A 26,276-nucleotide genomic window follows, 5' to 3' on the forward strand; every position below is an offset into this window, starting at 1 on the left:
AGCCATCCTTAAATAGGGAGGTTTTGCACAGGGTTGGTTCTGATTAATTCCAGAATTGAGAACACCTGTGAGTTGCACAGGTGTAATAACAAGTAAGGCAAATAGTTATTTATCAGATCTTTTAAGTTCCTTGCTATTACTAGAACTGGCTGTGGCTCAACACACAAGCAAACTGACTTGCAAGCAAACAGGAATAGTAACCACAGAGCCACAGGTTCAAATCCCCACACAGCCCTTCTTAGCAGAATGCCTCCCAGACCTTTTCTTTTTCTTTTTAATCTGGAGGCTTGATTCATGACAGATGCCCCCTCCAAAGAGCGCACTCCGGGCGCTCAAAGCCTGTTCAAACATCTGAAGGTGGGATTTACTAACAAGTGTTCCATTTGAAGCCCTAATACAATCAGATGGAATTGATTCTTTGCTTGGAACAGCTGCCTGAGATTGGGGACCCTTAGAAGATACCCCTGTAGGCATAACAAGAGCTGAAAAACCAAGACAGTTTTGATTTAGAGGTTCCTGATTATACCCAGCAGCTTGCAATGGACTGGCTGATGGGCAGAGTACTTCTGGGTAGGAAAAGTCCTCTCCTTCAGAGTCAAGGAATTTGTTATCTGGGTCATATCTGCCTGATGGGTAGAGTACCTCTTGGTAAGGTATGACCTCTCCTTCAGAGTCCAGGAATTCATTTTCTGTGTCATTTATATCCAATTCAACCATCTCATCCAATTCTTTCTCAGTCAATAAGTAGCTGGGTGAAAGTGGTGCAAGGAGGTGTGGATCTTTAGAATTGGCAGAGTCTGATTCAGCAGGAAGGTTTGTCACTTTTATGTCTGATGAGTGACTTTTGTTAGCTGGATCTCCAGCCAGGGCAGAAACAAGGTAATGTGCAGGATTTCCAGGAGGTATTTTTGCAGAGTTCCCCAATGTGGTTGATGCAGAAACAGACGCAGTGGTATGGGTAATGGATGTAGTTGGAGTTGTACTCCCAATGACCATCTGTTTCAAATCAGGTACCATTTCTTGAAGTGTGTTAGAAACGGTTGTTTGTAGAATAGATGTATTCTCCATAGCTGGGTCATCTCCAGGGGTATCATACAGTTTGCTAGTGGAAGTTTAATTTGTTCCCTTAACATCAGAGTCCATTTTAAACTTGGCTGTATCTCGACTTGATCCTCTAGGGGGTCTTACTGGACACGCTGTGATGCGGTGACCAGTTCCCCCACAATAGAAACAGAGGTTAAGCTGTCTTCGCCGAGTCTTTTCCTCTTCTGTTAAGGGTTCTTTAAAACCTTTCCTTGTTTGGGAGGTAACTTCAGACAAGGTTTTGGTTGGGAGAGATAACATTTCCACCAGCTCCATGAAGTTAATCAGTATGTCCTTAATAAACTTTAACACTGATTCCAATACAGCAATAATCCCAGAGGGCTCTCTTTTAAGGTCTTCACATTCTGTCATGTTCTGTCTCAGGATATCATGTGAGAGCCTCATTGTCTGGACCAGTTGCTTTAAAGGAAGATTAGTAGAAGCCATACTGATTGAAAATGAAAACAAATTTATTTAAACAACAAAATACTTTGTTTAAGCAAATACTTGCAGAATATTTAAATATGCTACTCAGGTATGTTAAGACCACATACAGCAGGAGTGAAAATAAACAAACAAAGTAAGCAAAGATGCAGATTCAAAAAGGAAAGTCTTTCTCCTGGTAATAACTGAAATGTAAGATTTGCACAAGGCAGAAAACAACTTGTAAACAGGTAGCAAGTTTAAAGGTAAAGTCTTTCTCCTGGTAATTGCTGAGTGCAGGAATTGCACAAAGCAGGAAACAAACTTGTAGATTGGTAACAGGTTTAAAGGTAAAGGCTTTCTCCTGGTAATACCTTGTAAACAGGTGCAAAGGTGAAGTCTTTCTCCTGGCAATAGCTGAGTGCAGGAATTTGCATAAAGCAGGAAACAAACTTGAAGATTGGTAACAGGTTTAAAGGTAAAGGCTTTCTCCTGGTAATACCTTGTAAACAGGTGCAAAGGTGAAGTCTTTCTCCTGGCAATAGCTGAGTGAGTGCAGGAATTTGCATAAAGCAGGAAACAAACTTGAAGATTGGTAACAGGTTTAAAGGTAAAGGCTTTCTCCTGGAAATACCTTGTAAACAGGTGCAAAGGAAATCTTTCTCCAAAGAAGTACAGGAAACAGGTTCTGACTTGACAAAACAGATCCAATGTGAAGACACTAATGCAGACTAAAAGCCATCCTTAAATAGGGAGGTTTTGCACAGGGTTGGTTATGATTAATTCCAGAATTGAGAACACCCGTGAGTTGCACAGGTGTAATAACAAGTAAGGCAAATAGTTATTTATCAGATCTTTTAAGTTCCTTGCTATTACTAGAACTGGCTGTGGCTCAACACACAAGCAAACTGACTTACAAGCAAACAGGAATAGTAACCACAGAGCCACAGGTTCAAATCCCCACACAGCCCTTCTTAGCAGAATGCCTCCCAGACCTTTTCTTTTTCTTTTTAATCTGGAGGCTTGATTCATGACACGGAAGTTACGAAAGGAATGAAAATTACTTTGACGTCATTTCTGTCCATTCTTCTTATCTTGTGGCAGAAAAGATCCTTTTCCACCTGATATAACTGATATGACTTCAGCCAGGCCCGGTACAAACAAGGTCTTACCCTTGTAAGAGATCGCCAAAAGCTTGGATTTAGATGAAACATCCGCAGATCAGGATTTCAACCATAAAGCTCTGCGAGCTAGTACAGCAAAACCAGATATTCTTGCTCCCAACTTAATGACTTGTAAGGAGGCATCCGTGAAAAAGGAATTGGCTAGCTTAGGCAGTCTCCCCATTAGAGGAGATCCAGGACAGGAGTAAGGCTCTTGAGTAGAATCAGACAACGCATCAAACCATATGCAAAACAGAATGAGAAGCAGTCTGCCAGGAACGAACAGCAGCATCAATAGCTTGTTCTATGGCCCGGTTGCCACCTGGTAGTAGCTTCTTTCTGCCCAATTGTGCTTTTCACAGAGAAAAACTTTCCTGTAGTATATCAGTCTGATCCCGCCGACATGGTCAGTCCAGCCCCGAAATACCAGGCATTCTCCTCTGAACAAGGAACATGACAACCCCAGACGATCGTTTCGGCCTCCTTTGGGCCTCGTCAGTGAGGTGCAGCCATATCCCTCTAAGCACATTGGGCAAGGAGTCCACGACTAGTTTCCCCCATCACCCATAGGGAGACTATCCCCAGGGTCATATTTACATATGCAAAACAGAATGAGAAGCAGTCTGCCAGGAACGAACAGCAGCATCAATAGCTTGTTCTATGGCCCGGTTGCCACCTGGTAGTAGCTTCTTTCTGCCCAATTGTGCTTTTCACAGAGGAAAACTTTCCTGTAGTTTATCAGTCTCATCCCGCCTACATGGTCAGTCCAGCCCCGAAATACCAGGCAATTCTCCTCTGAACAAGGAACATGACAACCCCAGATGATCGTTTCGGCCTCCTTTGGGCCTCGTCAGTGAGGTGCAGCCATATCCCTCTAAGCACATTGGGCAAGGAGTCCACGTCTGGTTTCCCCCATCACCCATAGGGAGACTATCCCCAGGGTCATATTTACATATGCAAAACAGAATGAGAAGCAGTCTGCCAGGAACGAACAGCAGCATCAATAGCTTGTTCTATGGCCCGGTTGCCACCTGGTAGTAGCTTCTTTCTGCCCAATTGTGCTTTTCACAGAGGAAAACTTTCCTGTAGTATATCAGTCTGATCCCGCCGACATGGTCAGTCCAGCCCCGAAATACCAGGCAATTCTCCTCTGAACAAGGAACATGACAACCCCAGACGATCGTTTCGGCCTCCTTTGGGCCTCGTCAGTGAGGTGCAGCCATATCCCTCTAAGCACATTGGGCAATGAGTCCACGTCTGGTTTCCCCCATCACCCATAGGGAGACTATCCCCAGGGTCATATTTACATATGCAAAACAGAATGAGAAGCAGTCTGCCAGGAACGAACAGCAGCATCAATAGCTTGTTCTATGGCCCGGTTGCCACCTGGTAGTAGCTTCTTTCTGCCCAATTGTGCTTTTCACAGAGGAAAACTTTCCTGTAGTATATCAGTCTGAGCCCGCCGACATGGTCAGTCCAGCCCCGAAATACCAGGCAATTCTCCTCTGAACAAGGAACATGACAACCCCAGACGATCGTTTCGGCCTCCTTTGGGCCTCGTCAGTGAGGTGCAGCCATATCCCTCTAAGCACATTGGGCAAGGAGTCCACGTCTGGTTTCCCCCATCACCCATAGGGAGACTATCCCCAGGGTCATATTTACATATGCAAAACAGAATGAGAAGCAGTCTGCCAGGAACGAACAGCAGCATCAATAGCTTGTTCTATGGCCCGGTTGCCACCTGGTAGTAGCTTCTTTCTGCCCAATTGTGCTTTTCACAGAGGAAAACTTTCCTGTAGTATATCAGTCTGATCCCGCCGACATGGTCAGTCCAGCCCCGAAATACCAGACAATTCTCCTCTGAACAAGGAACATGACAACCCCATACGATTGTTTCGGCCTCCTTTGGGCCTCGTCAGTGAGGTGCAGCCATATCCCTCTAAGCACATTGGGCAAGGAGTCCACGTCTGGTTTCCCCCATCACCCATAGGGAGACTATCCCCAGGGTCATATTTACATATGCAAAACAGAATGAGAAGCAGTCTGCCAGGAACGAACAGCAGCATCAATAGCTTGTTCTATGGCCCGGTTGCCACCTGGTAGTAGATTCTTTCTGCCCAATTGTGCTTTTCACCGAGGAAAACTTTCCTGTAGTATATCAGTCTGAGCCTGCCGACATGGTCAGTCCAGCCCCGAAATACCAGGCAATTCTCCTCTGAACAAGGAACATGACAACCCCAGACGATCGTTTCGGCCTCCTTTGGGCCTCGTCAGTGAGGTGCAGCCATATCCCTCTAAGCACATTGGGCAAGGAGTCCACGTCTGCTTTCCCCCATCACCAATAGGGAGACTATCCCCAGGGTCATATTTACATATGCAAAACAGAATGAGAAGCAGTCTGCCAGGAACGAACAGCAGCATCAATAGCTTGTTCTATGGCCCGGTTGCCACCTGGTAGTAGCTTCTTTCTGCCCAATTGTGCTTTTCACAGAGGAAAACTTTCCTGTAGTATATCAGTCTGATCCCGCCGACATGGTCAGTCCAGCCCGAAATACCAGGCAATTCTCCTCTGAACAAGGAACATGACAACCCCAGACGATCGTTTCGGCCTCCTTTGGGCCTCGTCAGTGAGGTGCAGCCATATCCCTCTAAGCACATTGGGCAAGGAGTCCACGTCTGGTTTCCCCCATCACCCATAGGGAGACTATCCCCAGGGTCATATTTACATATGCAAAACAGAATGAGAAGCAGTCTGCCAGGAACGAACAGCAGCATCAATAGCTTGTTCTATGGCCCGGTTGCCACCTGGTAGTAGCTTCTTTCTGCCCAATTGTGCTTTTCACAGAGGAAAACTTTCCTGTAGTATATCAGTCTGATCCCGCCGACATGGTCAGTTCAGCCCCGAAATACCAGGAAATTCTCCTCTGAACAACGCATCAAACCAGTAGGCAACCGTACTGGTGACAGTGGCAATACGGTTGCCATTGGAGAACCTGATGAATATACATCATCTTTAGCTCCTTGTCCATTGGATCCTTAAAAGAACAGCTATCCTTCATGGGAATAGTGGTTCTCTTGGTCAAAGTGGAGATCACTCCCTCCACCTTAGGAACCGTCTGCCACGACTCCTTAATGGAGTCAGCTATTGGAAACATTTTCCTGAAAATTGGAGATGGAGAAAAGGAAATTCAAGGCCTCTCCCACTCCTGAGCATTAATCTTTGTAGCATGGTCTGGTACAGGGAATACCTCCAACTAAGAGGGAACATCAAAGTATTTATTTAACTTACTAGATTTCTTAAGATTGACTACGATAGTCGTATCGGAGTCGTCCAAGGTAGCCAAAACCTCCTTTAGCAACATACGGAGGTGTTCTGGCTTAAACCTGAAGGATATAACTTCAGCATCAGGAGAAGGAATTATACTGTCTGAGTCAGAGATTTCACCCTCAGATGCTACCAATGTGCCTTTCTCCTCAGACCTCTGAGAAGGAACAGCCTGGATAGCCACAACTGGATCAGAAACCTTAACTGAATCTTTAAATTTCCTCTTTCATTTTCCCTGAAACATGGTAAAAACAGACAATGCCTCAATAACCGCAGAGGATACCTGGGCGGCAATGTCTTGCAAAGAAACTCCTACAGGAGCGTGATAGGAACCGCAGAGCACTGCATGTGGTGACAATAGTGATTGGGACGCTTGAGGAGAAAGCTGCGGTGATTCTGATACAGGAGAAACCTAAACAGCATCAGCCTTAGAGGATGGTGGCTCAACAACAACAACAACATTTTTATTTATTTTTTCCTTATAAAATAAAGTTCTTTCAAAACATGAAAAACAAATAGGTAGAGGGGGTTCTACTTGGATATAAAAGCAAAGTTTGCATGTAACAGCTAGCAAGGCCTCTAGTTCCATAATGCAACTAACAATATATTTAACTCGCAATTGATACTGTCTCTTTAAGGATTAAATCAATTTATTTCAAAAGAAGGTTTATTTATTTAATTAACATGCAAAAAATATATACCCCCTTTATAGGCACACACAAAACTGCTGAGGTGCCTTCCTGCCCCAGAAGACCAGATTTTTAGCCGTTGGAATATACAGAAAACCTGAGTTGCAATGTGTCCTTACAGTTTCGGACTACTCTGGAGCTCTAAAACCAAAGTCAGAGCTATTCGATACCGGAGCAGGTAACAGTACGTGTCACCACACCGGAATCTCCTAAACAGGATGCGCTAGAAAGTGCACGCTTCTGAAGGGAACCACCTCTCTTTGTACAGAGGCAGTCCCGGCGGCCATAATGCAAATAAAGAAAACGGCAAACACGTTGCCTGTTAAAACAACCGCATGGTCGGTAAGTGTGTCCTGGACCGGTAACAATTAAACCGGAACCAGGAAAAAACAGACTGAGCCACCAATGAGCCGGGCAATTAACCCTGAAATGCCCAGATCCCCTAATCACCCTCAGTGCCTGCTAATCTGCCATAATAGATCTTTAAGAGGATCAAAATAAAGTCTAAACGTCCCTTATTTTGCAGCAAGAAGCTGCTTAACGTGCCAGTGTCCTTTGTAGCTCAAAGAAAAAAACGGCACTTCTTCTGCAAGTAAGGCTGTCCGGCAGAAAAGACAGCTCACCTGGTGTGAGAGGATGCCATTCCTCACATGGACCTGTGAAGAAAGAAAGATTAGAGTAAACTTACTCAGGCTTTCTGAAAAGGGCAGCAATCTGTTGAGAGGCACAGTAAGGATTTTACCCCACAAGTTCCGAACTGCTTAAAAGCCACCACTGCCCTACTGAAGAGACTGATGTGGGGTACGGCTAAACTCAAGGAAAGATCAGAGCAAAACTACTCTGCTTTTAAAATAATAAAATCTTGATTAAAGTAAACTTCTTTTCAGACACCAAAAAAATACTTCACCTCCTCCTTGCACCGCAGGCAAAGAGAGGGGGTTTATGGGTAAGGGAAGTGACATATATAGCAGCTTTGATGTGGTGCTCTTTGCCTCCTCCTGTTGGCTATGAGTGATATTCCCACTAGTAATTGATGATGCCGTGGACTCACTATATCTTAGGAAAGAAACATAAATTATGCTTACCTGATAATTTTATTTCCATCGAGGGGAGGAGAGTCCACGGCTTCATTCATTACTGTTGGGAATTAAGAACCTGGCCACCAGGAGGAGGCAAAGACACCCCAGCCAAAGGCTTAAATACCTCCCCCACTTCCCTCATCCCCAGTTATTCTGCCGAGGGAACAAGGAACAGTAGGAGAAATAACAGGGTATAAATGGTGCCAGAAAATTAATTAAATTTAGGTCCGCCCATCGGACATACGGGCGGGAGCCGTGGACTCTCCTCCCCTCGATGGAAATTAAATTATCAGGTAAGCATAATTTATGTTTTCCATCTAAAGGGGAGGAGAGTCCACGGCTTCATTCATTACTGTTGGGAACATATACCCAAGCTCTAGAGGACACTGAATGAAACCAGGAGGGTAAAAGGCGGACCCTAATCTGAGGGCACCACAGCCTACAAAACCTTTCTCCCAAAAACAGCTTCCGCAGAAGCAAAAACGTCAAACTTGTAAAACTTTGTAAAAGTGTGTAAGGAGGACCAGGTAGCCACCTAGCAAATTTGCTCCATAGAGGCCTCATTCTTGAAGGCCCAAGACAAAGCCACAGCTCTAGTTAAATGAGCCGTGATCCTCTGAGGAGGCTTAGGTCCCACTGACTCATAGGCCAAGCAAATCAAGCTCCTCAAACAAAAGTATAAAGAAGTCGAAGAGACCCTCTGCCCCTTGCTCTTCCCTGAATATACCACAAAAAGAGATGTAGACTGTCCTTTGTAGCCTGAAGATAGAACTTTAAGGCACGAACCACATCCAGGTTATGAAGTAACCTCTCCTTAGAAGAAGGGTTAGGACACAAAGAATCTTTCCTTGAAAAGGCAGGGACAACAGTCTCGACTTAGAGGTCATGTCCGCAGACCAAGACTTTAGCCACAGAGCCCTGCGAGCTAAAGCAGAAAAACCTGACACCTTAGCGTTTAGGCGAATAATTTGCATATTTGCATCACAGATGAAAGAATTGGCGACCTTGAGCGCCTTAAACTTATCCTGTATCTCGTCGATGAAAGTCTCCCCCTCGACCATTTCACACAGGGATTCACACCAATATGTCGCTGCTCCAGCAACTGCAGCAACGGCTGCTGCTGGCTGAAAAACAAACCCTGTGTGCTGAAACATCTTTCTTAACATGTTTTCTGGCTTTTTATCCATGGGCTCTTTAAACGACGAACTATCCTTGAGGGGAATAGTTGTCCGCTTCGCGAGCGTAGAGATAGCACCATCCACCTTGGGGACGGGCCACAGCTCAAGCTGAGAGTCCGGAATGGGGAACAGTTTCTTAAAGGAAGAAGAAGGGGAAAAGGAAGAACCTAATCGCTCCCATTCATTCTTAATAATATTAGCCATCTTAATGGGAACCGGTAAAGTCTGAGGTACCACCCTGTCCTCGTATACCTTATCTAGCTTAGGGATTGAAGGTTCCTCCGGAATCTTAGGCTCTGGAAACTCCAGAGTAGCAAGCACCTGCCTCAGCAAAAAGCGCAAATTCTCCATCCAAAACCTAGTAGTAGTACTAGACATCCGTTTACATTTAGATGTCGTAACTTTATCAAGGCATGTGGAACATAGTTGAGCAGGCTGATCTACCAGAACCTCCTCACAATAAACACAGGAATTAGACTTTGTTAAAGAGGGAGAACCCTCTAACGCATCAGAGTCCTCCATAGCTTGCAATTTTATTATGAACTATCTTAACTTATAACTAGGCACCTTTATACCTCAAATGGCCGGGCACTCACCACCTCCTAGGACCCGGACTACAGAAACCGTTAAGTCTCCTGCGCCGCTGATCAACAGAGGAAGAGAGATAGGCACACCCGGTCACATGGAATGCCTGGCAGGACTGCCCCTGCACCAAGGAGAAAATGTGCTAATAAGGACCACGCAATACTCCCGCCAGTAACCTGAAAGTTCCACACATTTCCAGAGCCTCATCTTGCACGTAACGCAGCAATGACACAATAAACAATATCATGTATAAATCCCCCCTGTTCAATATTCCCCTTTCCAGGAATATTAACCCTTGATTCTTTAAAGATTAAAGGCGTCACACTGTGACCCTGTCTTCAGTGTTATCATTATGAATAAAAAATGAAACGATCTTACCAGAATCTACACCGTGGAACAGGAACACAGTCCTTCAAGTGTGACAGGTTAGTAGCCTCGCTCCTGACATGGACTTGAGTGCAGGAAGCAGGCAGCAAAACTTGTCAACGCTGATTGCTTGTGGAGCTGTTAATATGAGTCGGGATGGTTTCGCAGAAAGACTCTCCCTGCATCTCCGGACTCTAACTTTGGCCCAGCTCTCACAGAAAGGCTGACAGGACTACTTAAAACTCCAGTCCCACTGCGAAGAGTACTACCCTCCATAAGAGACTACTCCGAATCCTCGGCACTTCTCTGCCATCCTCCTGTGACAAAAGGCAAATAATGACCGGGGGATGAGGCAAGTGAGGGAGGTATTTAAGCCTTTGGCTGGGGTGTCTTTGCCTCCTCCTGGTGGCCAGGTTCTTATTTCCCACAAGTAATGAATAAAGCCGTGGACTCTCCTCCCCTTTAAATGGAAAATATCTTCCTTTTTTACATAGAGATGCTCAGGTGATATTTTCCTGTCAGCTTTTTACAGTTATACTGCATCAGTTTGAGGTGATTTAGCATATGAATATTATGCCCCTTTAACTGAGCTACTGGACAACCTAAATGGAAGTCTTGAAAATATGACTGCTTGGCAGTACTTAAAGGGACAGTAAACACTTTGGAATTGTAATATAAAACTTTGCAATATACTTTCATTTTATATTGCCCCTTTTTCCTGTAATTTATTTCTGAAATTTTCCAGTCCTGAAAACTGAAAGAGCACATGGCAGGCTTCACAGGCCTAACCTTGCTGCATGTCTGTTCCTAATTTGCTGTTTGTTATATTATCTTTATTGCTGAAAACAAAACAAAAGAGATTATGTAAACTAAATGACAGTAGCAAACCCTGTCTTCCCCACACTCAAGTCTGGATTGCCTCCTCAAAATAAGTTAAGTGTTGAGTGGAGCTTGACCAATTGAAAACAAATTGCAGTAAACAAGGTGTTAATTTGTTCTACTAACAGTCATATAATCTTTGAGAAGGCTGATGACAAAAATATGTCTCTTTAATGACACTTATATAGGTAAAAAAAAAAACTATAAAATATGTCATAAAGCCATAAAGGGTGTCTTGGATTAAACTTTTCATTCCAGGGATATTTTACACAATGGGTTTTCTACATAGAAATAAAGGACTTTAAAAGAGCTTTTCTGTCTATTGAGGGCTGATGTTTGCCTTATAGTATAAATTCATCAAGTAAAAAGAAAAAACAATGAAATACGTGGCAAAAATAAGAAGCAGTATCCAATGGGGCAAATGATATATGGTGTCAATAAGTAACAGTCAGGAACATATGGTGACGTTATGGGTGACAATGTGAGAAGCAATGTCACTGACAAAATGACAGAGGAACACATGAACTACTGGAAAATAAAGTGATATGATGCGACTTACTGGCAAACAAGGCCTAAACAAAGTAAGACAAATGTATATAGGGCGCCACAAAGTGTAATTTACGCAAACAAAATGCTCCATTCTATTCAATCTGTATTCCCACTCAAAGTGAATAGCATTTGAGTGTTTATTTGTTCCTTCCAAATTGTTCAAAAAGTCATAATCCATTTTATCTTATTCAAAATCCTTTGTACCACGGAAACTACCCCTCTACACTTGCATGGGTACAACTTGACACTGGTATTCCAGTAAATTAGAATATATTGTTCTGGTAGCTCTTCAAATGATTTTTGGAATTTTAAAATTTGACAGTTGACCCTGGTAAAAACACATCACATTATACATTGAATAACTTTTTTTTGTTTTTATGTTACAGCTTATGGGTAGGCACATTAAAACCTGTTTTTGTGCAAAGTGTGTGCTAGTCTCTCGCCCTACTACAGAAGCAAATTCTATAACCAAGGTTTTTAAAATGCTGCAAATTACCTAAACCAGTTTGTCTGATTTGCTGAATTTTGAAAACCTTGGTTATAGAATTTGCTATTTGGTACAAGAGTTGTTGTTTACACAAAAGTATGTGAAATTGTTAATGGCACATGTCATGACTAGATATTATTATTATTACTATTATAATAGTAAATGGAAAAATAAATTCAAATATAATAGGTTTGTCATTATCTGTATTCACTTAAAAATGAGCTGCCATGTTTTATTTTCGCTTTGGTTTTGTATATTTTGCTTGAGTTTTGCATATTTTGCTTCCATAGAGGTCTGTGAGAAACCTTAGGTTTTGGTGTTTTCTAATTGTAGTGTGTTTTCTAATTCAAATGGCTTCCTACCAGTTTGAATACCTTTGAAAATTGAACAACAATACCAAAACAGCAGAGCTGATATACCATACTTTCACCTAGATTACGAGTTTTGTGTTAGAGGCTGTGCGGTGCTAATGAGAAGTTTATGCTCACCGCTCACTTACAGACAGCACTGGTATTACGGGTTTTTACAAACCCGGCGTTAACCGCAAAAAAGTGAGCGAAGAGCAAAATTTAGCTCCACATCTCGCCTCAATACCAGCACTGCTTAAGTTAGCGGTGAGTTGCTAAAAGGTGCACAATTTCCCCATAGGAATCAATGGGGGAGAGCCGGCTGAAAAAAAACCTAACACCTGCAAAAAAGCAGCGTAAAGCTCCTAACGCAGCCCCATTGATTCCTATGGGGAAATAAAAGTTATGTCTACACCTAACACCCTAACATGAACTCCGAGTCTAAACACCCCTAATCTTACACTTATTAACCCCTAATATGCCTCCCCCGACATCGCTGACACCTGCATTATATTATTAACCCCTAATCTGCCGCTCCAGACACCGCCGCCACCTACATTATAGTTACGAATCCTTAATCTGCTGCCCCCAACATTGCCAAACCCTACATTATATTCATTAACCCCTAATCTGCCGCCCCAATGTCGCCGCAACCTAACTACATTTATTAACCCCTAATCTGCCGCCCACAAGTCACCACCATTATAATAAAGTTATTAACCCCTAAGCCTAAGTCTAACCCTAACCCCCCCTAACTTAAATATAATTACAATAAATCAAAATAAAATTACTACAATTAACTAAATTATTCCTATTTAAAACTAAATACTTACCTGTAAAATAAACCCTAAGATAGCTACAATATAACTAATAGTTACATTGTAGCTAGCTTAGGGTTTATTTTTATTTTACAGGCAACTTTGTATTTATTTTAACTAGGTACAATAGTTATTAAATAGTTATTAACGATTTAATAACTACTTAGTTAAAATAAAGACAAATTTACCTGTAATATAAAACCTAACCTAAGTTACACTAACACCTAACACTACACTATAATTAAATAAATTAACTAAATTAAATACAATTAAATAAAATTATCTAAAGTACGAAAAAACAACAACACTAAATTACAGAAAATAATAAAATAATTACAAGATTTTTAAACTAATTACACCTACTCTAATCCCCCTAACAAAATAAAAAAGCCCCCCAAAATAAAAAAAGTCCTACCCCACACTAAATTACAAATAGCCCTTAAAAGGGCCTTTTGCGGGGCATTGCCCCAAAGTAATCAGCTCTTTTACCTGTAAAAAAAAAAAGTACAAATACCCCCCCAACATTAAAACCCACCACCCACACAAACCCACCCAATCCCCCTTTAAAAAAAACCTAACACTAACCCCTTGAAGATCACTCTACTGTAAGACATCTTCACCCAACCGGGCAGAAGTGGTCCTCCAGACGAGCATAAGTCTTCATCCAACCGGGCAGAAGTGGTCCTCCAGACGGGCAGAAGTCTTCATCAAGACGGCATCTTCTATCTTCATCCATCCGGCGCAGAGCGGGTCCATCTTCAAGACATCCGATGTGGAGCATCCTCTTCATCCGAAGTCTTCTTCAACAATGACGGTTCCTTTAAGTGACGTCATCCAAGATGGCGTCCCTTCAATTCCGATTGGCTGATAGAATTCTATCAGCCAATCGGAATTAAGGTAGGAAAAATCCTATTGGCTAATCCAATCAGCCAATAGGATTGAGCTTGCATTCTATTGGCTGTTCCAATCAGCCAATAGAATGCAGGCTCAATCCTATTGGATGATTGCATCAGCCAATAGGATTTTTCCTACCTTAATTCCGATTGGCTGATAGAATTCTTGGATGACGTCACTTAAAGGAACCGTCATTGTTGAAGAAGACTCTGAATGAAGAGGATGCTCCGCGTCGGATATCTTGAAGATGAAGCTGCTCCGTGCCGGATGGATGAAGATAGAAGATGCCATCTGGATGAAGACTTCTGCCCGTCTGGAGGACCACTTCTGCCGGCTTCGTTGAGGACTTCGGCCTGGTTGGGTGTAGACTTCTCAAGGTAGGGTGATCTTAAAGGGGTTAGTGTTAGGTTTTTTTTAAGGGGGGATTGAGTGGGGTTGGTTGTGTGGGTGGTGGGTTTTAATGTTGGGGGGGAATTGTAATTTTTTTTTACAGGTAAAAGAGCGGATTACTTTGGGGCAACGCCCCACAAAAGGCCCTTTTAAGGGCTATTTGTAATTTAGTGTAGGGTAGGGCTTTTTATTTTGGGGGGGGGGGCTTTTTTATTTTGTTTTGGTTGGATTAGATTAGGTGTAATTAGTTTAAAAAACTTGTAATTTGTTTATTATTTTCTGTAATTTAGTGTGTTTTTTTCATACTTTAGATAATTTTTTAAAATTGTAATTAATTGTATTTAGTTTAGGTAATTAATTTAATTGTAGTGTAGTGTTAGGTGTAATTGTAACTTAGGTTAGGTTTTATTTTATAGGTAAATTTGTCTTTATTTTAACTAGGTAGTTATTAAATAGTTAATAACTATTTAATAACTATTGTACCTAGTTAAAATAAATACAAAGTTGCCTGTAAAATAAAAATAAACCCTAAGCTAGCTACAATGTAACTATTAGTTATATTGTAGCTAGCTTAGGGTTTATTTTATAGGTAAGTATTTAATTTTAAATAGGAATAATTTAGTGAATTGTAGTAATTTTATTTAGATTTATTTAAATTATATTTAAATTAGGGGGGGGTTAGGGTTAGGGGTTAATAACTTTATTATAGTGGCGGCGGCAGATTAGGGGTTAATAAATGTAGGTAGGTGTCAGCGATATTAGGGCCGGCGATGCGGGAGTGCAGCGGTTTAGGGGTTAATATATTTATTATAGTGGCGGCGATGTCCGGTTCGGCAGATTAGGGGTTAAAATTTTTATTTTAGTGTTTGCGATGTGGGAGGGCCTCGGTTTAGGGGTTAATAGGTAGTTTATGGGTGTTAGTGTACTTTTTAGCACTTTAGTTAAGAGTTTTATGCTACGGCGTTGTAGTGTAAAACTCTTAACTACTGACTTTAAAATGCGGTACCAGGCTTGACAGGAGAGGGTCTACCGCTCACTTTTGGTCAGACTTGTAATACCGGCGCTATGCAAGTCCCATTGAAAATATAGGATACACAATTGACGTAAGTGGATTTGCGGTATTTCAGAGTCTTGCCAAAAAAGTGAGCGGTACACCTGTACCTGCAAGACTCGTAATACCAGCGGGCGTTAAAAAGCAGCGTTGGGACCGGCCAACGCTGCTTTTTAACCCTAACGCACAACTCGTAATCTAGCCGTTTGTGTGCGAATATAAACTAGGTAAAATAGAGACTAATTAGTCAATATGTTCATTTAGAAATAGACTGTAATACATTGACAGGGACATAGACACAGGAGGCAATAATTATTATTATCAGTTATTTGTAGAACGCCAACAGATTCCTCAGCGCTAATGAGACAAAACAAGCAATGCTACACATAATTATATGTATTCCTGAAGAAGGATGTCAGTGCACAACGTATATATATTTAGGTTAAAACAAATAATTTTCTTTAGACCTGTAGTTTCAAATTCCAGAACTTACTGGTCCTCCAACAGGCCAGGCTAGATCTCCTTACTGGATCACAGGTTATTAATAAGTGGCTTTGTTTCTTGTGTGATAATTAGGGTCATCACGTTAAAGCTTTCACCCAACATATGTGGTATTGAAAGACAAACAAGACTTCCCTTATACTCAAAGCATCACTCTATAATACAACACACATCCTTTTGTACAATGTACGCTATGAAAAATGTAAAGCGATATCTATATACGTATATAATTATGATGGGCCTGTGCACTGCAGGTAATGGTAGAGATATTAACAGTGACAATGTGGCACACACAAGAGCAGATAAATACAGTACAATATACCTTCTTTGTCACAATGTTCCCTTGTTCGTCTGTGAACTCTTCCTCTGTCACTTGTTCCCCAGGAATGTCAGGGACTTCATTGCCCTAAAAAAACAGAAAAGAGCTGTCAATATACTACTCGAGGTAAGGTTGATTGTAGTGGGATTTTTTTTATATATATATATATACACATGCTTTGCATTCAAAACTCAGGAATCATATTCTTTGAAAGTGTACATCCATTAATTGCAAAAAGGTTCACAACGTTTCAGCCCTCACCTGGGCCTTTCTCAAGGTACATATGCAAGTTCAAATCCCTAAATCTGGAATTCGACAATCCAAATTTATTCTGAAATCCAAACTTTTTAATTATTTATTTATTTTAAATTTATATATTTTTTCCAAGTGACTTTGTTTTTGTTTTTTGTGTGTTCTAAAATACAAATAGTCTATATTTATTTAAAACAACTGTTACTTTTCTGATTACAGTACTGCACTATATTTTTGAGGGTACTATGTAAACTATTAATAAGTATATAAAACTACCTATAGGTTACATGTATAAGCTGTATTATGACATGTAAATAGTTGCTAAATGACATTAGATATTGTTGTATACACTTGGTTCCAAACCCTCTCCAAAGTTTCCCATTTTATAAATGTAAATTTTCCAAAATCCAAACTCGGTGTTCTCCCCAGGACCTTTTCAGTGATTGCACCACCTGCTTATTTTCCGCACCACCTGTCTAAAATTTTAGCCAATAATAAGATAAAATTAGCCAGTATTAAAAATGTTACATTTTTATTGCACAAATTATCATTAATTATAGTTATGTTAAATGATGCAGTTAATTTGTGCTTTGGATAGCTGAAAATTATATTATTAGAAAATATTACACTGCCCCCACCCGGATACTTAAAAAATATATTGTATAAACACATAAAATACACACAAATATATATATATATATATATATATATATATATATATATATATATATATATATATATATATATATATATATATATATATATATATATATATATATACACACACACACACATACATAGGGATTTTTTATTGTGGGGTACTCACCGGTACTGAGTACCCCCACCTCTGCCAACTCATAATAGGTAATATTTGTAATCATCATGTAAATACTCTAGTTTTCATAAGAGGGGATGCAAAATACATCAAACATGGTAAATAATTTTGTCCCTTTTTTCAAAGTTACTGAGCAGAATAAATCAATCAAAACTCAATGAGTACCAGTACCTTTTCTTTTACAAAAAAGCACAGTACATATATATATATATATATATATATATAAACACACACACACACACACACACACATATATATATATATATATATATATATATAAAGACACACTCACACACATATATCTATATATAAATATACACACACATCTAAACATATAAACACTCATTAGGACCCACACGCTGTAATACACAAGTATATACAAAAGAAAAAGTCTGCACTGGATTTAAATATATAAATATATATATATATATATACACACACACTCACACGTACTGTACATGCACAGATGAGAATCATATTTAATTTATAGAAACACACACACATATATATATATATATATTATGTAGTATGAAGGGGATCCCCCCCATTACCTTGACAATCACTCTCCTCCGTACAACCTTGGTAGTAAGGGTCTCCTCATCATCCTCATCCCCTCCCTCCCCTAGTTCCCGATCCAACTCAGTGTGAAGACGACGAAGCACAAATTTCCCAGCTCCACGGACAATGTGAACCACATTTTGGCAGCTCACCACAAAGAAACCAATTAACACTATACACACCCCCAACTCAGTCAGGAAACCCCACATCCTGCTCCAAACTCAACTTTCACGGGAATCCCCTATATTCCTCTTCTGAAAACAATCTGCGAAAATACACCAATAAGAGAATCTCAAACACTAAGAAATGGATTTAAATCCAATCTAATGTAATATATTTCTGAATACAGTGGTGTCTCCTAACCTAAAATAACTCCAAGCCTTGCCTTACATGGATATCAAACAAAGCAACTGGAGTTCTTGACTACTTTCTATTAAATAACTAATCCATTTTATACCAGGACAAAACCTCCCTAAATAACCTTTGTTTCATATACATAAGTATATGTTCTCCAACTTACAGATCTAGTAAATAAGTCCCAAAACAATAAAATAGGGAATATTTACTGACTACGTTCAAGTACTTTCTTAAAACTTTCCTTAAATTATCCACTGATCCGAAACTGACACTGTGTCTTTGAAACCAGCAATAAATTGCACCCCCTTCAGAACAAGTCCAGAGCTCAATCCTAAAATCAGCAGCACTTCTGATCTCCCCCTCTCCCTTTCTTAGGGCTGAGGGTCAGGGGGGTGTCCCCGTCCCTGTGTAATGACTGAGTGATACAGTCTCTTGCTGTCTGTGTCTGTCAGCTGTCTGCAGGGAGGGACTGAAACTGGACCCTAACTGGAGGGGGGACACTTAATACCACCCAGTGGATGAGTAGGGTGAATGACCTCAGAGCTGTTCTCAAAGTCATCAAGTGCCAGAAGACCTCTCACAAACTTAGCAACACGATTTAACCAGACAAGAAGCCACAGACTCTGATATAATCACTTTGTCATGTTAGATTTGCCAATACAATCCTAATAGGAATTTCTTATGTTTGTGTCTACAAGTTTTGTTGTATCCATTATTTATTGATTTATCTCATGTACCCATGTCTGATTTTCTTTGTACCGGTTATTCTTCATATTTAATATATTCAACTTTAAATCTTAATTTCTCCACCTTTAATATTTGTAAAACTATCTGCCTATGTGTTGAAAGATCGTTACTCTTTCCTGGCTGCATATATCTTGGTCGGCTACAATGTATGTATGGAATGTCTATCTATCTATCTATCAAATCTAACTAATAATCATATCTATCTATCCATCTATCCATCTATCCATCTATCTATCTATCTATCTATCTATCTATCTATCTATCTATCTATCTATCTATCCATCTCTCTCTCTAAATATATCTGTGTAAATTTATATCTATATCTGTGTTCACACACCTCTAGGTTAAGTATATATTCATGTCTGACAGTGTGCATTTGTTTGTATTAGCCTTTTCAATTAATAGCACAATGTTACTGGATGTCACTGTGTGTGTGTATATCTGTCACATATCTAGAACTACCTATTTGTAACAGTTTGCTTGTGCTTTGTTTACTATCTGTGTAACCAGGGATATTAAACGCATACTATTGTTCAATTTTAAAATTTCCATTTAAACATGTTAAAAATAATTTTTGTAATGAGAAAAGTTTAAAGGGACATTCCGGTGAAAATTTGAATGCGCATAGATTAATTACTTCTTTGAATAGAAACATATTTGCAATATACATGTATTGGCAAAATATGTCTAGTAAAATGTATCATTGTTTTAGTGTTAACATTTTTCTCTGCACGTGCATGTGAAGAATAGCTAGATATTCTCACTGCACCAGCATTTTAAATACTACAGCTGCTCAGAGTGCTAGTGGGACTTGTATTATGTCAGCATTTAACAAAGTGAGTCATTACCAGATGATACAATCACATTAGGCTCTCTGTGCTAGTGCTGTGTTTACAATGCTGGTGCACGGTGCATACTTAAATACTTATGAAACAGCTATAGCTTTTATTAGAAGCATACCTGTATATTACAAAAATGCTTCTATGCAAAACTGAAATGGATCTATGTGGATTCCAATTTTGGCTGTAATATCCCTTTAAACTGTTATATGGATAAATAGCTTTCTGGCTGATAAAGAAAAGTCCCAGAATTCTATAGCTCAGTGACAAACCCACAAGCATAAAAACATAAATTATGCTTACCTGATAATTTTCTTTTCTTCTCACGGGAAGAGTCCACAGCTGCATTCATTACTTTTCGGAATTCAGAACCTGGCCACCAGGAGGAGGCAAAGACACCCCAGCCAAAGGCTTCAAATACCTCCCCCACTTCCCTCATCCCCCAGTCATTCTGCCAAGGGAACAAGGAACAGTAGGAGAAATATTAGGGTGAAAAAGGTGCCAGAAGAATAAAAAACACACGGCCGCCTCATAGACAAAGCGGGCGGGAGCTGTGGACTCTTCCTGTCAGAAGAAAAGAAAATTACCAGGTTAACATAATTTATGTTTTTCTTCTTAAACGGGAAGAGTCCACAGCTGCAATAATTACTTTTGGGAAAACAATACCCAAGCTATAGAGTACACTGAATGCAAACAAAGGGCGGGTACAAAAAGGCGGCCCCTTCGAAAGGCACCACAGCTTGAAATTACCCTACAAAAACTAAAAACGACAAGGGGAAAAAAACGGAAGCTCAGGTAACTGCTCATCAGTTACACAACCTGCAAAGCTGTGCTAAAGACCACTCACACCTAGAGTCTGCTGAGCAAAAAAGCCTCCGAGGAGCCAGCCCTGCAGCTCTCGACTCCCGCGAAAGTACCCCCGACCTAAAGGACAAGAACCTCTATCAACCCCTGAGAGGGAGAATAGAGAACCCTCTAAGAGATCCAAAGGACCATCCAACAAGGGCTCAAAATAAAAACTTGGAAGCAGCTCCAGTCCAGGAAAATTTGGACTCCAAGGAGCGTCACATCCCAGCAGCAGACGCCACCAGTAGAGAGATGGACATCAAGAGCCCCTCCACCAAAGGGGAGAACAGACTCCATAAGAGTACATGGTCAACACTGCATAGAGCAAACCTATCCCTGACCTTCCCTCCAAGGTAACGGTCCCAGCCCAAAGGCTAGTTAAGACCTAAGACAGGAAGTATCAAAACTCCGCCTGACCTATGGGAGAAAAGGATAGATCTACGAGGAAGCAAAACCCCAGAGTAGAGCTCTACTACCTAAAAACTTGCATGCTACCATGAGCCAAGACAGGAACTTCATGCTCAGGGCCCAGAACCCCTACACTGTTACCTTCCATAAAGAAGGAACACTCCCAAGGGGAAGGAAGTATTCTGACCCACAGCATCCTAATACCAGAATCCAGCTTCATGATCCTGAGTACACAAGAAAGGGAAAAGACCCTCTGATGGGAGAAACACAAGGACCCACAGGCCTTCACGGATATAGAGGTACCTCCAAATCGAGGAGAGCATGCAAGCACCCATCCCCCACCCTAGGTGAGGAGAAGAAGAGGAAGAAAATGAACGGTAACCACCCTACCAATAAAGGCGAGACCCTTCGGCCCAAATCGCCAGCCTAGTTTATACAACAACTGTAAGTCTTCCAGGAAGCATCAGATGCCCCCGAAGACAAGTAGGGACCCGTGAAAGAGACCTCAAACTTAAGCCTCAAGCAGCTATTAATCTCCCATGAGAGTCATAGCACCACGTCCCCTCAAGGGACATGCAGGAGATCCAAGCCCTAAGGTTACACTGAACCGCCCATGCTTGTTCCAGGCAAGAGAAATGGTCCTAAGCCAGAGTCCTCAAGAACGGGACTGATCGCAAGATCTAACCTCCTGAGGAACCCATAAGCATCCTCCTTTGGTTAGGGGCACACCCAAGACTGAGCCTTCCACCATCTAAAGACCCCAGACGTAGAGTACCAGCAAGAGCCTCAAACCCAAGAGTCTAAAAAACTGCTGACCGGTCTTAAAAAACGGCAACCACATCGGATCATAAGATAATCCTTTGTAGACAGGCTTAACCACCTAATCTACACGCTGGTGTATATAAATGGTAATTTTTTTGACCCCAGAAAGGCAAATGTCTGTTTCTGACCCCTGACCTCCTACTCGCAAGCCCAAAGGTTAGATCTCCATAAGGTCGAAGCACCCAAGGTCGAGTCTAAAGACCACGATAGGACAAGCAGCAGTTCCTAGATTTGGAAGATGGCAGTCTCCAGATATCTTCCCAGGATCTGACTCCTGAAACAGGAATAACAATGGGAGCCCTGCTACTCCTGGCAGAAAGGATGGGGTGATCCACCCCCTGCACTCCAAGCACTAGAGCAAACGAGATGCTGAGAAAGGAAGAAGGACATGCCTGCACTTCCAGACACAGATGACCCAACCCAAGATGGGAAGAAAAGGAGATTCCGCCATCGCCAAAAGGAATGTGACTGGGCTACCCGAGTCAACAACCGGAAGATACCGAAAGTGAAAACGTAAATCGTCCACCACCCGGATAACCTCCCAAGGTCCCACACATCTCCAAACCCTAAAGGAATGTGAAACTACGGTTCCAAGTCCACAGGGACCTTTAGAAACCACTATGATGTCTTAAAAAGTCGGTCACGTATCCCAAGTAAATTGAGAGAAGTACCTGCCTGGTACAGGAACACTCCAGAACTGTCTAAGGTCCAAGAAAAATCGACCCGAAGGTTCGATAATATGAACTAGAAATATAACTTTGTTCTTAGTCAAAAGTGCGCAACTTCCGAGGAAGTGCCCACGCAACCACAAAATTGCAAGTATCAGTTGCAGAGAAAGAACGTTCCCAAAATGGAAATTATATCAGACATAAGCTTATTAAAACAAATCAAATACATCCTATCCGGATCAAAATAAAAGTAAGGCAGCACCCGCAGGTGAACGCCCAAGGAGAAAGGGTATGCCAACAGGACTAGCCGATCTGAGGCCCCATTCACCCAAGCTCAGAACTGGAACTGATACATAAAAGAAAGAAAAAACTGAGACATCAATGAGATTAGCTTCATCCCCAAACGTCTAACCCAGCTTGCCATCCGGGATCTAAGGTCGAGGATCCCTCGGCCCACTAGGACTGGAGTCCTCCAGCACTGCCAAAACATGTCTTAGTAGGACACGAAGACATGCCAGCCTATAACGGAAGTCAAAATCATCCCTCGCCGGATCGATATGCGACCCCAGCCCCGAGGTTGGGGCCCCAGAAGCCAACGCTTCCCCAGAAGGCCGAACTGAATCAGGCGATCCCACGCAGGATGGGCCCTGGTTGACAGAACACAGACAGTACCTTAAAAATATTTCACTTGGGAGATATAAATGAGCCAGCGCCATAGATATGGCCATAAGGAACCGTGCCGTAACCTCTGGAGGATACAAGCCACCTTCCGGAGAAGGAGTAGGGACACCTGCTTGTGTAGCAAAGGAAGGTTCTGGGGCACGCACCTCACAGGGCATGGAATCCTCGGAAGCAGATGGCTCAATGCACTCTAAGTTCCCTGATTGGGGAGAAGAGAGTACTCTAGAACGGCAATCGGAACATAACTGATAGGCATGGATAACCCGGGCCATTTCATATTCATCACGACACATTCTCTGAATCGGAGATATCCATGTCTAAAAATCAGAATCCTCCATAAATTTGGAATTACAAAAATGACAAACACTAACCGGCACCATTTTTACACCCCCAATGGCTGAGACACTCACCACCTCCTGTGAACCAGACAACTAACGAACAGACTCTCTTTGTCGCCACACAGTCAGAATATGGAAGTGGAAAACAAAGTAACCGCACCCGGTCACGAGGTGCACCAGGCAAAAAAAAGAGCATGTAAATCTAAAGAGATCGTGCCAAATGATGATAAGGCCGTTATGTTCCGAAAAGCCATGAGCCTAAGTATTACTACACATTAGCAGATAGAACCACATAACACACATTCACAAATCAAAATAAAATGAAACAATTTTACCGGAATCTGCACCGTGGAACAAGAACACGACCCTTCAAGTGTGACACATAGTAGTTTCGCTTCTGACATGGACTTGAGTGAATAAAGGCAGGCAGCGAAACTCGTCAACGCTGATTGCCAAGGAGCTGTTAATATGAGTCGGGATGGTTTCACAGAAAGACTCTCCCTGCATCTCCGAACTTTAACCTTCATCCATGCTCTGACTGAGAGGCTGACAGGATTACTTAAAACTCCAGTCCCATTTCGAAGAGTACTACCCTCCATAAGAGACTATCTTCAAACTTCTGACACTTCTCTGCCAACCTCCTGTGACGAAAGGCAAAGAATGACTGGGGGATGGGGGAAGTGGGGAAGGTATTTGAAGCCTTTGTCTGGGGTGTCTTTGCCTCCTCCTGGTGGCCAGGTTCAGAATTCCCAAAAGTAATTAATGCAGCTGTGGACTCTTCCTGTTTAAGAAGAAAAACAAAGTATTTTTGTTTCAGCACATGAAAATCCATTTTTCTAAAAGCATAACAATTGTATTTTTAACATGCAACAAAGAAAAGCAATGACTTTAATATTTCTTTACTTTTAATCTCTGTCACTGTCAGCATATTTACTTATTACTATAGATATATATATATATATATATATATATATATATATATATATATATATATATATATATATATATATATATATATATGTACCAATCCTGTAATTAACGCATGTATGTGTCACTAAATCGCTGTTTGTGTATCACTATATATGGGTGCCCTTTTCTCTCTATTGACCCAATGATTAAAAACTCTCTAGTATGGAATGAAATCACGCAAAAAAGTAGCTGGCTTTTTTGAGCATTATATTGCAATGTATTTGTATTTCCTTCATATCCAGAATGATAAATAGCTATGAAGGTAAAGTTTACCTTTCAAAAATGTCATAGTGCTGACGAGGCAACTTAAAGGGACATAATACCCAATAATTTTTTTTTTAGGTAAAACATACAATTTCCAGTTTACTTCTGTTATCACATTTACTTCATTCTCTTGGTATCATTTGTTGAAGGAGCAGCAATGCACTACTGGTTTCTAACTGAACACATGGGTGAGCCAATGGCAATTGGTATATAAATGCAGCCACCAATCAGCAGCTAGAACCTAGGTTCTTTGTTGCTCATGAGCTTACCTAGATAAGCCTTTCAGCAAAGGATAACAAGAGAAGGAAGCAAATTAAATAATAGAAGTAAATTGGAAAGTTGTTTAAAATTGTATTCTATATCTGAATCATGACTGTCTAATTATGACTTTACTACACACCAAAGAGCTGCATATCATCAGGCCAGTATCTGTAAATATGTCTATAAGTATCTGTGGGTGTCACGTACATATTTTTTTTTATTGGGATACCATTAGTATTTACCTCTTACATTTTAGAGATCAGATGGAGATACAGTTTTCTGTATGTGATTAATAAAATGTGAATTTTGCCTTATTGTGCTCCTGTTGTAGGACATAGATACTGATAGTATGAGAATTATTTGCCAAGTGTTGCTTTGTGTGTGTGTGTGTATGTGTGTGTGTGTGTGTATATATATATATATATGGAACTTATGAGGTCACTTACCTCCCCCAGTCTCCTTCCACTGTAAACTGTGCTTTGCTGTGTAACCCTGATCCTTGCACTGCCCTTGAAGTTAGGATGAAGCTCCTCGTAGGGTAAGGGTGCCCCATTGTCATGACGGAGTGAATGGGAGGGAGGGAAATGTAACGGAGCCCCAGCATTCCAATCCAACACTCTGCAGAAAAAACAGGATCTTGTACATAAATGTATAAAATGTTTTATGCAGAATTTGTATGCAACTTGTGTTGTCTACAATAAATATGTATTAGGTGTGTACTAAAGTATATATAGATTTAAAGGCAATACAAAACCTTTAAAGGGACATTCTAAAATAAAAATGGAATGCTCTTAATCATTATAGCATGCAATTGTTACAATACTGATCATAGCTTATTGCGTTCCTGATCCCCTAAATAGAACAAACACATAGGTAAAGTCCTGATAAGGAGCTTCAAGCACTGCAACTCCAGGGCAGGAAATAGCTGGTGATTAGCAGCTATGTGTTACTGATGCTCCAGAATGACTAATTATTTAGAGCACATCATTTTTCCTTTAAATCTCTACCCATGGAGTGTGTTTATGGTTAATAAATTACTGAGATATTATGGTCCCCTTTGTAGTATTTAATGGACAGTTGGTTATTGCAGTGGTATCATATTTTTAAAGGATTCGCCACTTGCATTGCCCTCTAAAAATAACATTGGGCTTTCAAATATTTCTGCATTGAACTCCCAATGTCCATCTAAACTTGTATTAGTTATCTTAGATCAATGAAGAATATTGTTACCTTTCCACACTGCTCCCTGTGACCCAACACGTGGTAGGTGTTTCAGTAATTCTGGCTTGCACTTTCTCTGGACCT

General features: G+C 41.0%; 1 protein-coding gene across 4 annotated transcripts in view; it reads right to left on the bottom strand.

Moving 5' to 3' along the window:
• Nucleotides 1-26,276, bottom strand: part of ANK1 (ankyrin 1) — a 789,047-nt gene that overhangs the window by 56,593 nt on the left and 706,178 nt on the right. For 3 of the 4 annotated variants that reach the window (XM_053717993.1, XM_053717995.1, XM_053717994.1), the window contains 3 exons: nucleotides 26,202-26,274; nucleotides 25,418-25,589; nucleotides 16,130-16,213 (listed from right to left, as the gene is read on the bottom strand). In XM_053717993.1, coding sequence (XP_053573968.1) covers nucleotides 16,130-16,213; nucleotides 25,418-25,589; nucleotides 26,202-26,274 — 329 coding nt within the window. Of the gene's footprint in view, nucleotides 1-16,129; nucleotides 16,214-17,764; nucleotides 18,564-25,417; nucleotides 25,590-26,201; nucleotides 26,275-26,276 lie in introns of those variants that run through there. The other variant, XM_053717996.1, reaches the window with a different exon arrangement.

The sequence above is a fragment of the Bombina bombina genome, chromosome 6, assembly GCF_027579735.1.
Source record: "Bombina bombina isolate aBomBom1 chromosome 6, aBomBom1.pri, whole genome shotgun sequence".
Lineage (NCBI taxonomy): Eukaryota > Metazoa > Chordata > Amphibia > Anura > Bombinatoridae > Bombina > Bombina bombina.